Raw genomic sequence first — 14,565 nt, forward strand, 5'->3', positions numbered from 1 at the left:
GACAAAGTAATAAAAACTCCAATGACATGCTGGACAAAATAAAAAGAAAAAAGGTGGTGGGTGGTCCTGCTGGTGGGCCGACGCTGACATCGCCCATTTGTACTCATCTTGAGCCCGGACCGGTGGTGTGCTCTAAACTGCGGACCCCCGTCACGTCTCACATTGAGGTCCACTCAGACCCTCACAGTTCAGAGGGGAACGCCAGGCATTTCTCAGTGGGCTTCTTCATCTCACCACTCACAGCACTGGACAGTGAGAACTTCACGTGACAGTAAGGACCCTGCAGAGCTCGGACCCCAGCAACCCTCTTTGCTGCCCTTGGGTGGCTTCACTTTCAAGTCCGCATGTCCTCCTTGTCCTCGCCCCTCACCCCCCCCCCAGGCTGTCACTAAGCCACCTCGATGGGAATAGCCGAGGTGGCATAAGCCATATGATGGAGTAGCATCCTGCAGAGTAAGCTTGAAAATCCCACCATCAATCCCACTTAATCCAATTCAGGGTCACAGTGGGACAAAGCTTACCCCGGCAGCATCGGCACCAGTCCTGAACGGAGTGCCCATCAGCCCATCCCAGGGCAGTGCCAATACACAGACACCGAAACATAAAAAGTGACGAGAGCGTGTGCGTCTTCACTGGCTCCTCGTTGGGGGTCTTCATCGGGTTGGCTCTGTCCCTGACTTCCCAGCTCAACACTGGTGGGACAGTAAAATGGACGGCAGGTGACAGGGCCCTTCAGAATGGGCAGTAGGGCGACCCCTCGTACCCCGCAGAGGACACGAGTGCCCGGTGGGCAGCTTCACCCCGCATGGCTCCTTCTGTTTATTCTTCTGTTTTGAGGAGCGGCCGTCAGACTCGTTTTCTGGGCACGACCCTCACACTTTCGAATGCTTAGGTTAGCTGACTGCAAAGTGCGTCGGTTTATCCCCCCGGACCCCCAAACCAGAAAGAAAAAGCGGGGGGCTTTGGCCGGGCGCCAGGGAGCCCCCGTCTGCGGCGTTTTACTCATTCACACGCTTTAATGTAATGGCGGGGGCAGGGAGATCGAGCGGATAACCTGGCATTGTTTGGGGGGGGGGGGGGGGGGGGGGTGGCATTTAAATAGATAAGGGAATTAAATTTATAAAAAAAATAAAAGCGCCTGGCAGGCCCTTTCTATAGGAATGGCGCAAAGAAGGCAGCTAATTGTGGAAATAAATAAATAAGCAGGAAGAGGAACTCATTTGTTGTCCCGCACCGCGGCGTTAATTTGCTTCTTTCAGATCCTTTTACCGAAGGAGCAGGAGATGTGAAATGTAATTAAGGTTAAAATAGTTAATTTTTTAAAAGGAAATAACAGGACAAAAAGGCCCGGGTGAACTTTCAAGTTTCCATGCACGTAAATGTCAATAGAGTACCTTCTCCATCATCAGCACTAAATTCACATTGATGCCTCTTTTCTTCTCCGTATTGATCCTTCCATGAGAACGTAGATTTGTATCTGTTAATTAATGCGTCCTGAAACAGCGTTTGTATTAATCAGGCAGATAAGAAAAATTGGATGCCTGCACTCGCATGACAACCGTAAAAGTGCTGCCCCTGATAAAATCATTGATGGACCTCAATAAAAAAAAGTTCCTCCTTCCACTCAATAAACTAATCATCCCGCTTTTAATTATTCGGCGGAAAGATGTGTGGAGATTGGGGAATGTGTAAATCTAATTATTTACTAACAGCGGTGTCTACCAGGGAAGAATGGCTCTGTCACAGGAAGACGCTTCGGGCGATCGGCTCGCTCCATCTGCCGCTGCTGGGAGACGAGGGCGCGTGCACACGTGCGCGCACACGCACACACATATATATATATATACACACACACACAAGCCGCCGCGCACGCGCGCGCGCGCACACACACCGCCGCGCCACACGCCGCTCCTCCTCGCACTCTTCCTTCCTTCCTTTCTCTTGTCTTTCCCCCTTCATCACTTTTATTTTATATTATTATTATTATTATTATTATTATTATTTTTAACGTCTCTCCACAGCAGTGCGGCAGGTGCAGAGGGGTCTCGCTTTTAATGGCATGAGGCCACATTCCCGAGCTGGCCACAGACACGTGTTTAAGACCCCCTTAAGAAAACCTGGACTAATCCCTTTTGATGATTTTATTAAGTACTAGTGGTCAGCTCTGCCAACTGGCACTCTGTTTGCGTTTTACCAGCAGGCCAGAAAGCTCGGCACTGTTCTCCCACTCCTAATGAGATCAGCCATGTTAACAGTTTGGGATAATAAATTAGCAGTTGTTCTCAACAATAGCCTGAAACACACACATAAGGAGCTGGGGAGGGAGAAGAAGGAGCCCACTCAACCAAAGGATTCCGCCCTCCTTCTCGACATCCATCCTCAAACCTCCTCCTCCCCCCTTCTGACCTGCGACCTGGGAAGGCCCCCACCCACCCGCCTCTCCTCAGGGGGTCGCTGACTGCCATCTTCAGCCTGAGGAGCCATTAACTTAATTGGATTCACTGGACACACCAGGCACTCCCTGTGCAGGCACTTTATTGGGACCACCGGTGACCGGGCTGACCATTCAAGTGCCAGTGTTTCAGTTCTAGAGCACCTTGAGTGGAGAATCTTCACGGCAACCCAGTCAGCAGTTGAGCCAATGGGCTTACAGCAAGGGGGGACTGACCCTCAATGTGGGCACTGCACAGGGTGGTGCGCGGACAAACACGGGGCCAACTCTTGGGGCTACGTTCTGGCCCCGCCCCAATGCACTTGTCTCCTCCCCTTTCCACGATGCGCTAGTGACACTTAGTGGTCTTTGTGACGGTGAAAGTCTCGCTTCAATGTGACATGAAAGAAAACAACAAAACAAAACAAAAAACAAACAAACAAATAAATAAATAAATAAAGAAGGAGATGAAGAGGCTTTCGTTGTGTTTGTCACCGATGGGAAGTCTACGTATTATACATAGGAAAGACCACCCAGGTACCCCATTTAATATAAGAAAATAAAGAGAAGAAAAGTCCCAAATGGAATCGTGGGCGCCTCGTGACCCCCGTCACCGCCACTTCTCGAGGTGAGCCCCTCCAGCGCGTGGCATCTTCCTCCGAGGAGCTCCGTGCTCTTTGAATGCTGCTTCTCAATTGAACGATGACTTCTGGTGCCACTACTTCTTAATTAACTGCGGGGTGGAAGAGGGAACAGCAGGCTTTGTCTTGGGGCTGCGGGTGAGAGGGAAGATGGCAGTGAAAAATGCCACTCCTCAGGTTTTGTGTCAGGGGTCTTATCATTAGGTGCTCCCTATGTGGACACGTGTGACTCTACGGTATGTATAGTGTAATAAGGCGCTATATTGCGCCCGACCCGGCACAGACTCACACTGATGGACACGTGTATAAACACAAAGAAAACCTTTATTTTCTTCACCTGTGGGGCACATCTTCCCTGTGAACCCCACTGGCACAACACAGTCCAAAATGTGCAAGCACAAAAACACAACACTCCCTTCTGCACCACCACCACTCCTCCTCCTCCTCCTCCTCCCGACACTGGCCCTGAGTGCTGGTTACCGGCCCCTCTTTAAGCCCACCCAGATGTGCTCCAGGTGCTTGATCACCTCTGTCCGGTTGCACTTCCAGGGCTGAAGACTCATCCAGCCGGGCTCATGGACCCATGCAGCGCCCCCTGGCGGCCACCCCAGATCCCAAAAGGGCTGTGGAGAACTCCATCTCCCATGGAGCCCTGCGGCAAGCTGCAGCACCACCATCAGCCAGGGAGGCTGCCACCAAGTGTCCCGGGGGAGGTAGTGAGCAGCCCGTGGTTGCTACCCCAGAACATAGAGAGACATGTCGATATCCACACACACAGAGAGTACAATAAGAGGTGATACGCATGAAGAAAGACTTGAGCTCCCAACCAGGGACACCACATTTCATTTCCGTTTGGCTCGGGTGGGCAGGAATCTCTAAAAGTTGAACAGCACAATCCATAAATGCTGCCATCGAGAAACAGAAGGGGGACGAGTCTTGGGGGACAAGCAGTGACGTCACCCGTCTTTGGTGGGGTACTTTTAGGAAAGTGAGCAGCACAAAAAGAATGAATACATAGTACTGGGAAATGAGGCAAAGTCCAAATACCCCAAAAAAACGAGCGCTGAAAACCGAAACGTCAGGCAAGACAGAAGGCACAAGACTGGAGAACAGAATGGCGAAAGTGAAGACTCCTGAAGGAGTTGTGCGGAGTTGGAGCTTCAGGCTGCGCCGTATTTGTGTAGGTCACATCAGATGTTGCAAAAATGAAAACTGAACAAAAGTGACAATGAAGGAATGTTGACACACCGGGAGATTTCAGAAAGGACGCCGGCGAGTCAAGAAAACAATCGTCCACATCGGCGTCTCCGCGGACCGCCGCTCTGCGGACCACCACCGGCCTGCCGTGAACATTTCGTGTATTTTAGCTCAGCCTTTCTACTCTGCCAGTCCACGGCCTTCTCCGCTCTCCAATCTTATGTTAGGAAATGTGGACGCCTGAAATTCCAAAAGGGGGTCCACAACTCAGAACGAATGAAAACCGCTGGTCCACGTTGGCCCATTCATGACATGCGGGACTTCCTCTGTCCTGACCCCCCACTCTACTTGGCCTACTGGTCAATCGGCCCCCAAATGTGACGATCTTATCCACAGGAGGGGTGTGTGTGTGTGTGTGTGCATTGTATGTAAACATATGTGGCGCGTGTGTCCTCTTGTGTCTTGGGCCAGTGACTGGTAACACCGGAGTCGCACTTGTGGAGCACAAGGGTGCAGAGCTGAGCCCCCACAATGGCCATTGTCTGGGATGAACATATTCATTGTAATGTTGAGAATTCTCCTCTCCCAGTCTGTGCCAATGAGCGCAGCACATCTTATCAAATGGAGACCCGTCTTCCTCCTCCTCCTTCTCCTCCTGCTGCTCCTCCTGCTGCTCCTTTGTCCCCCTCCACGTTTGATGGCCTTTAAAAGGTTAATTTGACCTCCCAAAAAAGGGAGACCAAGTCCTGGCGACTTCATCCGGCAATGTGACGCTTGAAATTGATTCTGGCTGTGTGCTGCGGAAGATAAGGCCTTCCCCGAGAGCAGAAACGTCCCAGCTTCAAATGGTGGGCGAGACGAACGCCCCGAGTCACACTTTATTGGAGATCGCGCCATCTGAATTTCAATGTTCAGATGATGCCAAAGATCCCCGGCCTGTCAGCAGAAAATCAGCTCAAGTCGGAGAAGCGGGGAGGTGTGAAGGTGGGCTCTTTGTGAAGCTCGTTAGAGACGGTAAAGGCGCTATACGCCACGCTTCAGCACCATTGTACTGTGTGCCTGTGCTCGTCGCCATGGCACGGCTGAGCTGTGCCCCCCTCTGTCTCAGGCTTTGATTTTTTTTCTTATGGTCAATAGACCCTCAAAGTGCCAATGCTCCCTCAAACTCGGGAGCAGAGGTCCTGTCTGGGCACATCAGAGTTGAACTGTATGAATATCTTAAAAGTGTATTGAGCCTCGTGCCCCCTCGTGTGTATTGTCTGCACGTTTCCAAAGGTGGAAGCCACGATGACAAGTCCTCGTCCCCGGGCCCTGGCGGACTTCTCCTTCATGGCTGTGCTCTCTTTTGTTCTCTCCGCAGGATTCTCCACTCTGTCCCTCGCCGACCAAATGAGCCTTTTACAAAGCGCGTGGATGGAAATCCTCATCCTCGGGGTCGTCTACCGCTCCCTCTCCTTCGAGGACGAACTGGTTTATGCGGAGGACTACATCATGGACGAGGAGCAGTCCAAGCTGGCCGGCCTCCTGGAGCTCAACAACGCCATCCTGCAGCTGGTGAAGAAATACAAGAGCATGAAGCTGGAGAAGGAGGAGTTCGTCACCCTCAAGGCGATCGCCCTCGCCAACTCAGGTGGGCACTTCTGCATGCTCTCGATGTCTGTTGTGGGCACTCGCCGCCAGGGGCAGCTCGGAGTTGATGATCCAGCTGTCTCTGTGTAAACTGCTCTTAGTTAAACGTATGGGAAAGGCGCTATAATGTAGTGTATAAGGTATAATACAGAGATGATCTGGCTTATTGCCCGCCAGTCTCAGCGCCTTTCACGTCTCTCTGCTCTCCTGCCATTTCTGTGTTTCCTAACCCTAACCCTAACCCTAACCCCAGTTCTGTTAAGTGCCATCTTTCAGATCTCTCTGTGTGACTGCATTTGCTTTATAGCACCTTCCCCAGCCATCTTTCTGTGTACCTTTCACATCCCTCTCTGTGTATGAGGGGTGCAGCGGCCATCGCAGTCCACCCGCTGGGGGCCATGGAGACTTTTCTAGTGTTTCTGTTATATAGTGCCTTGCATGTCCATCATCTGTAGCCCACTTTGGAGGTCATCTACCTCTTCTGTACTTTAACGTGCCATTTCGAGTTGTGTAGTCATATAGCGCCTTTCACAGCCTCCCACTCCATATCAGATGGCGCCATTCCCCGTTTGTGCTCCTTGTGTCTTCATTTTTAGGATGTTGCATGTCGAGAGATTTGGGCCCACTTGGCTCTCAGCTAACAAATGGATGGATGCGAGTGTTTTATAGCGCCTTTCACATCGCCTGATCACAAAGGTCAGACGCTGTGCTGTGTTTCCTCATCGAATTTTAAGCAGACGCCGTCACCTGTAACGATGGCCCCCCCCACCAGTCCCCATCGCTCATGGGTGGTCCCTTCTCCCCACAACTGTCCTCCAATCAAACAGCCGAAGTGAGGCGAGCCGTAGCCCCCCCGCCCGGCCCCTTTGTCCTGCATTTGCATGAGGCAGATCCCGGTCATTAGCCGTGGAGGTGCTGTGACGTGCCGCGCCATTGACAGGCCCGCCACGGCCCTCCGTCTCCTTTTGTGTTGACCCCATCTTTGAACTTTATCTTGGTTGCCGGCCAGTGGTTTTCCCTTTAATTACAAGAAGGAAACTGTCAATAAAATCTGTTAAATGGGACGCAATGAGCGGCCCGAATGGGCGGCCGGCTATTTGTTCCAATTCTCCGGCGCTCACGGTATTGACAGTTTGTTTTCTGGGGCCATATGTGACGATCAATCTCAGGCTGGGCTCAGCCACGCTGAAAAATGAAAAACCAGATTGCTTTTGCTTGCTTGCGGATGATGGCACCCAGTCTGGCCAGCCGGAGTCAGATGAGCCCTTCTGCCCAAATTGCACCCGCGAGAGCCGCAGCGCGTGACTCTTTTGAGGAATTCTTTTTTAATTGATTTTGTAATTAACGGTTCTTCTCCTGGACGATTCCCTGACTGATGGGAGGCGAGTCGGCTTGAGAGAGGCAGGCGGGTGATTTTGGGCTTTAGTAAGTGACCCCGCGCCCACTCTCACATCGAACCGCTCCCTGCATTGCAGGCTCAGGCTGTCCATTTGTGGGTGGAGTGTGGCATCTTACTGCTGTAACTGGGCTCGCCAGTGGCCTCATCATCACTGGGGGGTTTCAATCCCCGGTAGTGTGGCACGGCGGTGCAGCACTTCATATACCAAGTAACTCGGGTCCAAATCCCAAGCCCAGCAGTCAGCAGCCAAGTGTGCAGTTGGCACGACCGTCTGCTGCTGACATTTAGTTGTGTGAGTGTGCCCGGCGAAGGCATGGCACCCCAGTCAGGCTTAGAGCCCCTGAGACCCTGAGTGGGATCAGGCAGATTGGAGGGCAGAAGATGTCTGCAGTCAGTCCTTATCCTGCTAAACAGTTCAGGGAATGCCACTCTGCCCCGTGAGTGCAGGTTCGATTGCCATGTGGGCATTCTTTGGGTGCTCCAGGCTCCTGTCATATCCCAATTATCTCAGTGCAAGTGTTTTAATTCAATCACTTTATACAGCACCCTGCATCCTTCATCTCAGTCATTTTATATAGCGCCCTGTGCCTTTTTATTCAGTCATTTATATGGCTTGCCAGACTCACGTAAACAATCATCTTAATAACAGTAAGAAGTCATTTTATTTATGTAGTGCCTTTCGTATGCCCTTTTAATCAATCGATCATTTTATGCTGTGAACTGGAAGTTCTAAAGCACATAAATCCCAGTAAGCTCCAAAAGCACTTCCACTAGAGGGGGATATCACCATGAAGCCCCAGCTAGTAGTAATGAGGGCAGACGCCGAGTCCAGAAACGCAGTCCGAAACGGGGCAATAAGCAAAGCAACACAAGTAGACCCACCAAAAAGGAACTGCCTGGAACTGTGGGCAGATTGGCAGGGTCTGGCGGTGATTGGCAGGTGGCCCCGCCTCTTGGGGGACCACCCACCAAGCACACGGAACAAAGTAAGAGCAAACGATACACAGAGACAAAACCGAAAGAGAGGAATGGTGTACAAAATCAACACAAATAAATGAATGAAAAATGAAGAAAAGAGAGACGAGACACGGCCAGGGGAGCAGCCCTGCTGAGACAGGACATTTCAGATGGTGCCCCTCCAATCCACCCTTTCATATATGGCGCCCCTTTCCTCAGTCATTTTAGTTAGCACGCCATTTTATGCAGAGCTCTGGGCTCTTTGGATGAATCCGTCTCTTTATGTAGCACCCTGTGCCCGTTCAGCCAATTGCTTTATGTAGCGGCCTGTGCCCATTCAGCCAGTCACTTTATGTAGCACCCGGTGCCCGTTCAGCCAGTCGCCTGATGCTGTACCCTAAGCCCTTTGCTCAGTCGTCAGGTGCCCTCATTATTTAATAACCCCCCTTGCCCCATTTCATATAGCGCCCAGGGCCCCGAGGCAGAGTGGCTACCTGGGCTCTCGGCTCCAGTGTGCAGATGGCGGGACGCGCCCGCTGTCGTACGTGAAGTCAGGCCTGGAGGAGTGCGGCTGGCTGCTCTCTGATGTCAGGCCTTCTCATCCGTTATATTTAAATTTTATTTATATTTAAGTGTCCTGCTTTGCATACAAAGTGAACATTTGGCCTCTGAAGACAAGCTGATTGGATTCAGAATATTTATTAGCACATTGAAAAGGCAAAGAACGCAGACGACATCTTAGGCTAAATAGAAAAAGCCTTCACAAACATGGAGATGAAAGACGTAAGGAGAAATGAGTGCGGTGGGTCGGCCGGTCCACGCCGACATTTAGCCGAGGAGATGAGCTGCCGCCACCGCCAGTGATCTACGATTTCATTCCCTTTCCTCTCCGCTCCCTGATCCCGCTCCGTATTTCCAACGTGCACTCAGATGATTTCCCAATTATTTTTATAGCTCCCCAGGGACTTGTCAAGACACGGGGCCTGAGTGTGTGTATTTTTTTTTCCCCCCTGTTTTGGCACCGGTTAGAGGGGACGTGTTTGCAAAGCGCCAAGCGGCAGACCCCACCGAGGGCCGGCCGACCGCCATGCAGCTGAGGACAACAAAAATAACATTTGCATTCTGAAGGGCAGCATCATTAATGAATTCCCCAGATGCGAATTAATGACAGGAACCCTAAGGACACGAGGCGCAGACGAAAGGCGCTTGGCATTTCATACCGGGAGGCGACGCGCTGGCCGATCGGCTCGAGATCACCTCATGCTGTCACTTTCTTATTGAGGCTTAAGATTGTCACGAGTGTCAACACGGTGTCAACCTGCATCCCGCTGCCGTGAGAGAGAAGGCGCTATATAAACGCAAGTAACTCTGTGCACGTGACAATGGTGGCCCAAAAGCCTATGATAGGTAGAAGTGAAAGGCGCTATATATTAGGAGATGGACGAGGTAACAGGCACTACATATTAAGAGAAAGAGAGATTTGTACTTTCTGAAGTTTCATATCCAATTCACCACATGGCCCCCTCTTTGGTGCCACCATAGACAAGAACGTCATAAATACAGTTTGACTGAAAACACAAATCTACCAATATCATCATCGTCATCATCATCGGCAGCAGCAACCTTGTCACGGTCACCACAGTGCATTTTTACATGCATGGCCCATTCAGTCCAAATGTCATCTAGTGCCTTTCACCCTACACATCGGTCCTGTATTGATTGTGTTGTGCTCTTCATACTCCATCAGTCATGGCACATGTGGGATTCTTCTTCTCTCCATTCTTGATCTTAAATATCCATTTAGCACACTCAATCCTTCACATTTCCCATCGATTCTATATAGTGCCTTTCTTCAGTGCGTTATTAAAGGTAGAACACAAAAGAATGAGGGATGGGGTCCCATATGATGCCATGTTTTAATAAAAAAACAAGGTGGGTCCCTCCGAGGGGCCGAGATCTCCCCTGCCGGAAGGGGTGGGGCTTTGCAGCTAGCGGATGGGATCTCATTGGTCCTCCAGGCATTTTTCTTCCTCCCTCCATTCCAAGAAAGCAGACGATGCAAACGTTAGTGGCAGTGCCACATTTAATGCCCTCCCACTCGTGCTGTCTTTTATAGCGCCTGTATACGGCTGTAGTCCTCACAGTGGTCCTGCGTACAGAGTACAGTGAAGCTCTTCCCACAGGCTGTGCATTAAAATAGGCTGTACCCGCCTACCCCGATTTCTAATGGCAGGGTAAAGCCACACCATTTTGGTGAGACCTTGGAGGAAGTGCCAGCCCCCCTTCAGGGCAACCTCCACCACCCCAGGCCAGCTTACCTCTGTAACATGCAGGTCTTTAGGACATGGACAAAGGGAGAACACGCCGGCTCAGGACAGCCAGGGACAAGTCAGAGGTCCACTCTGGAGCCAAAGAGCAGCGGCACTGCCCTGCATGCCAGCCTCAGCTACGGCTCACTGCAATTCGCATCAAACATTCGTTCTGTATTTCTACATTTGACAGTTTCCACAGAAATGGAGATGAGGCTCCCATTAGTCAATGAAGGACCAGCACACCTTGTAGTGCCTTGTCACTCGCCTCGCTTACTCAACATCTGGAGTGCCTGGCATTGCTCTGCCCTCTTTTTCCTTTGCTCTTTTTTCCATTCTATTGTGGTACACGAGACATCAGACCCTAAGCCTAACCGCTTAGTCGACTGCTGGCACCTATGATTCGCTGAGATGACGTAAATGAAGGAAACGTCGGCTCATGTGGTGTGGCCTTAAGACGATTTCAAGATGAATGCACTGAGGTGGCATCACCTGGGGTTTCTTCGGTGTCACAGCCCAGAGAGTTTGAGACAGTGGATTGAATTGTGCGGGGTACTCTCGGGTGACCCTGCTTGGGGACTGCAGGATGTACTTGTAGTTGTCATTCGTCTCCATCGAGCCACTTTTGCTACGGTCAGCGTTGTTTCCAGGATGTCATCCCTGGGGATGTGTGGGTAAAGCAACTGATGCCAAAATAGGCCACAGCTGCATTTGTACTACCAACCCATTGCCCACCCCTGGTGTTCTGTCTTTCTCCGCTAATCCTAACCTTCTTCTTCTTCTTCTTCCTCCCTTTCCCCTTTCGCAGATTCAATGCACATAGAAGATGTGGAGGCCGTTCAGAAACTGCAGGATGTTTTGCACGAGGCCCTTCAAGACTATGAGGCCAGTCAGCACGTGGAGGACCCCCGCCGGGCCGGCAAAATGCTCATGACCCTCCCGCTGCTGCGGCAGACGTCCACCAAGGCCGTGCAGCATTTCTACAGCATCAAACTGGAGGGCAAGGTGCCCATGCACAAACTCTTCTTAGAAATGCTCGAGGCCAAGGTCTGACTTGGAGGGTCCCGGCCTCCGCTTGTCGCGCACAGAGAACGAGCCAGGCCACCGCCACCGCTTCCAAGGGGAGACCACGGGAAGACATTCAAAGTTAGACAACTTGAAGACAATGGAAACTTTTGGGTTTTTATTATTCTAATTTTTTTTTTATGTTAAACAAACAGCAACTTTAAAACGAGTCAACAATTAACTAACGACTGCACTGAGTGTTTCGCGCTAAGACTGGGAATCAGCTTTCGACTCTCTCTTCGTCGGACTTGAACGCACCTTGGTGCTCTTCTGAAACTTGTCTTTTTTTCCATAAAAGTTGTCTCTACATGACGCAAGAAGGAAGCCAGCCCTGCCAAAGGATGGAAGTCCATGCCATGGATACCAGCGAATTTCCCACTAACGTCCCCACGTAGCGAAAGGAATCAAGCTGAAGGCGTCTCACCTTGCAGTCCGGCGTGGCGCATCGCGGTATCGGGTTTTCGACGAGCAGTCTCTAATTAAATGACCGAGTGTCGTTTCAGTCGGCTGTTTCTTATCATTGTGTTCTCCTTCTAGATCAGTTACAGCCATTTGATTCCTTCCTTCATTGTTTTCTTTCAAGTCTTCCAGATCCTTCATAGGTTTTCGTAACTTATCGCTACTCTTTCAGGGAATACTTTAAGCTTTATTCACTCATGCAATACAAGAACAACGACAACGAATATACTGCATTTCTTTTTCAATGCGGCATAAGCAATGAAGAACAACGATGAAGGACAAAAGAAAAAAAGAAAAAAAACAATAGTAATAAAAAAAAAACTTTTAAGAAAGATTTTTTTATAATATTTTGTTGATAATTAATTGAGATTTTTTGTAACAGCTTTAACACTTTCAGCCATTTTATTAATTGTGTGAATTTTCTCTTCTTGAGCAATAGTTCTTAAAACAAAAAAGGGAAGGTGCATATGAAGCTATATGCAATTTTCGTTGTGTGCCAGTCTAGTCAAGGACGCAGTTTGTTTGTTTGTTTGTTTGTTTGTTTGTTTTTCCTTTTGTTCATTTCTCTAAATAAAGACGTGCTTCTTCCGAGATTGAATCCCACTGTTAGATTACAACGCGCGCGCACAAACACACGCAAATCAAGGAGGACGACGACGACGACAACATGGATCGGTTAAGGCGACGGGACTGGCCAGGCTGACGAGCACTCGGAGCCGCGGCCATGTTTGTGCGAAGCGAGTCCCTCCAAGCACCTTCCAGATGGATCTGGATTACGTCAGTCAAGTAGTAGGCGAGGAGCTTCTGGCTTCCTCCGTTAGCGTAAAATCAAGATTGTAAGCCAAGCCGAAGCCGCGTATTGGAACAAAAGGAAATTTCGTACTCCTGCTTTCTGAATGTTTCACGTTTGCTCTGCTTCTTCTTCTCCAGCCTTGGGGTTCTCTTTTCCTTTGGCACAGTCGTCGTCACCATCTGTCGTTGTTTTCTCTTTGGTCGAACGTTGCGTTGGAGGCCTGTCGTCTTTCTTGTTCTCGTGATGTTTCTTAATTGCTTTACTTGTTTTTTTCTTCTGCCCCCCCCACCCCCCCGTTTTCTTTTTAGACACAGGGTAGGTTTAGAGACAGTAATGGATGTACCATTCCTCAGGAGATTCCACTAGTCCATCCTGTAGGCTCTTCCTAAGAACTACGAGAACTTCAGCAGACCTGAACTGATCACTGACTTTGTGTAACGGTTTATTGTAGAATAATAATGTATATCTTAGCGATAAAGGACTTTGAATATTTCCAAACGGTTAAGTCTCATTTTTAAAGAACCGCTGTAAATAATCGCCCCCCACCCCCCCCCCCCTTTACCCCCTCAATCATCTCAGTTGTCGATAGATTGACTTTGCTCGGCGTAGTTGCAAAGACTTTTTTGACGCAGAGACCCGTTTCCAAAACTACCGCTTGAACTTTGTGTGCTTATATAAGAAAAATGTAAAAGTAAAGAGAAAAGGGTGCGGGTTCTCCGTCTGTCCGTCTGTCTGTCCGTCCGTCCGTCTATAAATACTGTGTATCTCTCATTAGCTCTACAAACGTCGATGATATTGTAGCTTGTGGTTTCTCAGTAGAGAAGTGACCGTACTGTGATTCTAGAACTTTATAACCATGCATAGCAACTCATGAGGTGCTCAGAGCTGTGGCCTGAGCCACCTCGGCACTTCCATGAAATTCCATGGACAACTCCTGGGAATAAAAGGTGCTGCTTTTGTTAGGAAATTCCACTTGGCTTTTCATTTCTGGGGAGACGGGCCAGCCCTTGTGGACAGGATTTAAGCTGTGGCAGAGGAACCCGCGTCCGCTTCCATTGCACGTTGTGTTTGAAAGCCATCCTGCCGTTGGGTCTTTTGATTTGTTTTTTTGTTTTCAAGGAAGACACATAATGAGACACCAGCAGGAATCTGCGAGTCTGGGAATCTTCTTTCACTCGGCTTAAATCCTGCTCAGTGGTTCACTTGCCTGATTTTCTGTGTTTTTTTACACCAAAAATGAATTCCATTGTAAAGAGGTGTCATGTAGCCATATTCAATGATCTCTCGTCCATTTCTGGGTTTTGTAGATCTTCTTATTTAAAGCAATATGACTGTGCAACGTTCACTAGTTGCACTTGTATTTCAATTAGATCAAAGTGCTGTATTTATTCAACTATTCTGCGTTTAAATTAATAGAAATAATAATAATAATAATAAATATAATAATATAAATGTGTACAAACAACTGCTATTTTTCTTATAGAAGAGATTATGGGTGTTGGTGTGGTTCTATTTAAATTATTTATGCATATGTGTATTCCTGCCAAAAATGAAATAATTAATGGCAGTCTTTACATGAAAATCTGAAAGAATATATTGAAAAAAAATAAATAAAATAAAATAAAGTAAAATACAAAGAACTAAAAGCTTCAAAAGGATCCAGGAGTTGCTGAGCAAATCAACTT

General features: G+C 49.2%; 1 protein-coding gene across 5 annotated transcripts in view; it reads left to right on the forward strand.

The window, feature by feature from the left end:
• The window catches only part of esrrga (estrogen-related receptor gamma a), a 116,424-nt gene extending 103,269 nt beyond the window's left edge, over nucleotides 1-13,155 (forward strand). For 3 of the 5 annotated variants that reach the window (XM_051919232.1, XM_051919233.1, XM_051919234.1), the window contains exons 6-7: nucleotides 5,630-5,899; nucleotides 11,372-13,155. In XM_051919232.1, coding sequence (XP_051775192.1) covers nucleotides 5,630-5,899; nucleotides 11,372-11,616 — 515 coding nt within the window. In that variant the 3' untranslated portion in view covers nucleotides 11,617-13,155. The remainder of the gene's footprint in view (nucleotides 1-5,629; nucleotides 5,900-11,371) is intronic. The other 2 variants (XM_028820597.2, XM_028820598.2) reach the window with 1 other exon arrangement.
• Nucleotides 13,156-14,565: the final 1,410 nt, after the last annotated feature.

Source organism: Erpetoichthys calabaricus, chromosome 15 (genome assembly GCF_900747795.2).
Source record: "Erpetoichthys calabaricus chromosome 15, fErpCal1.3, whole genome shotgun sequence".
Taxonomy (NCBI): domain Eukaryota; kingdom Metazoa; phylum Chordata; class Cladistia; order Polypteriformes; family Polypteridae; genus Erpetoichthys; species Erpetoichthys calabaricus.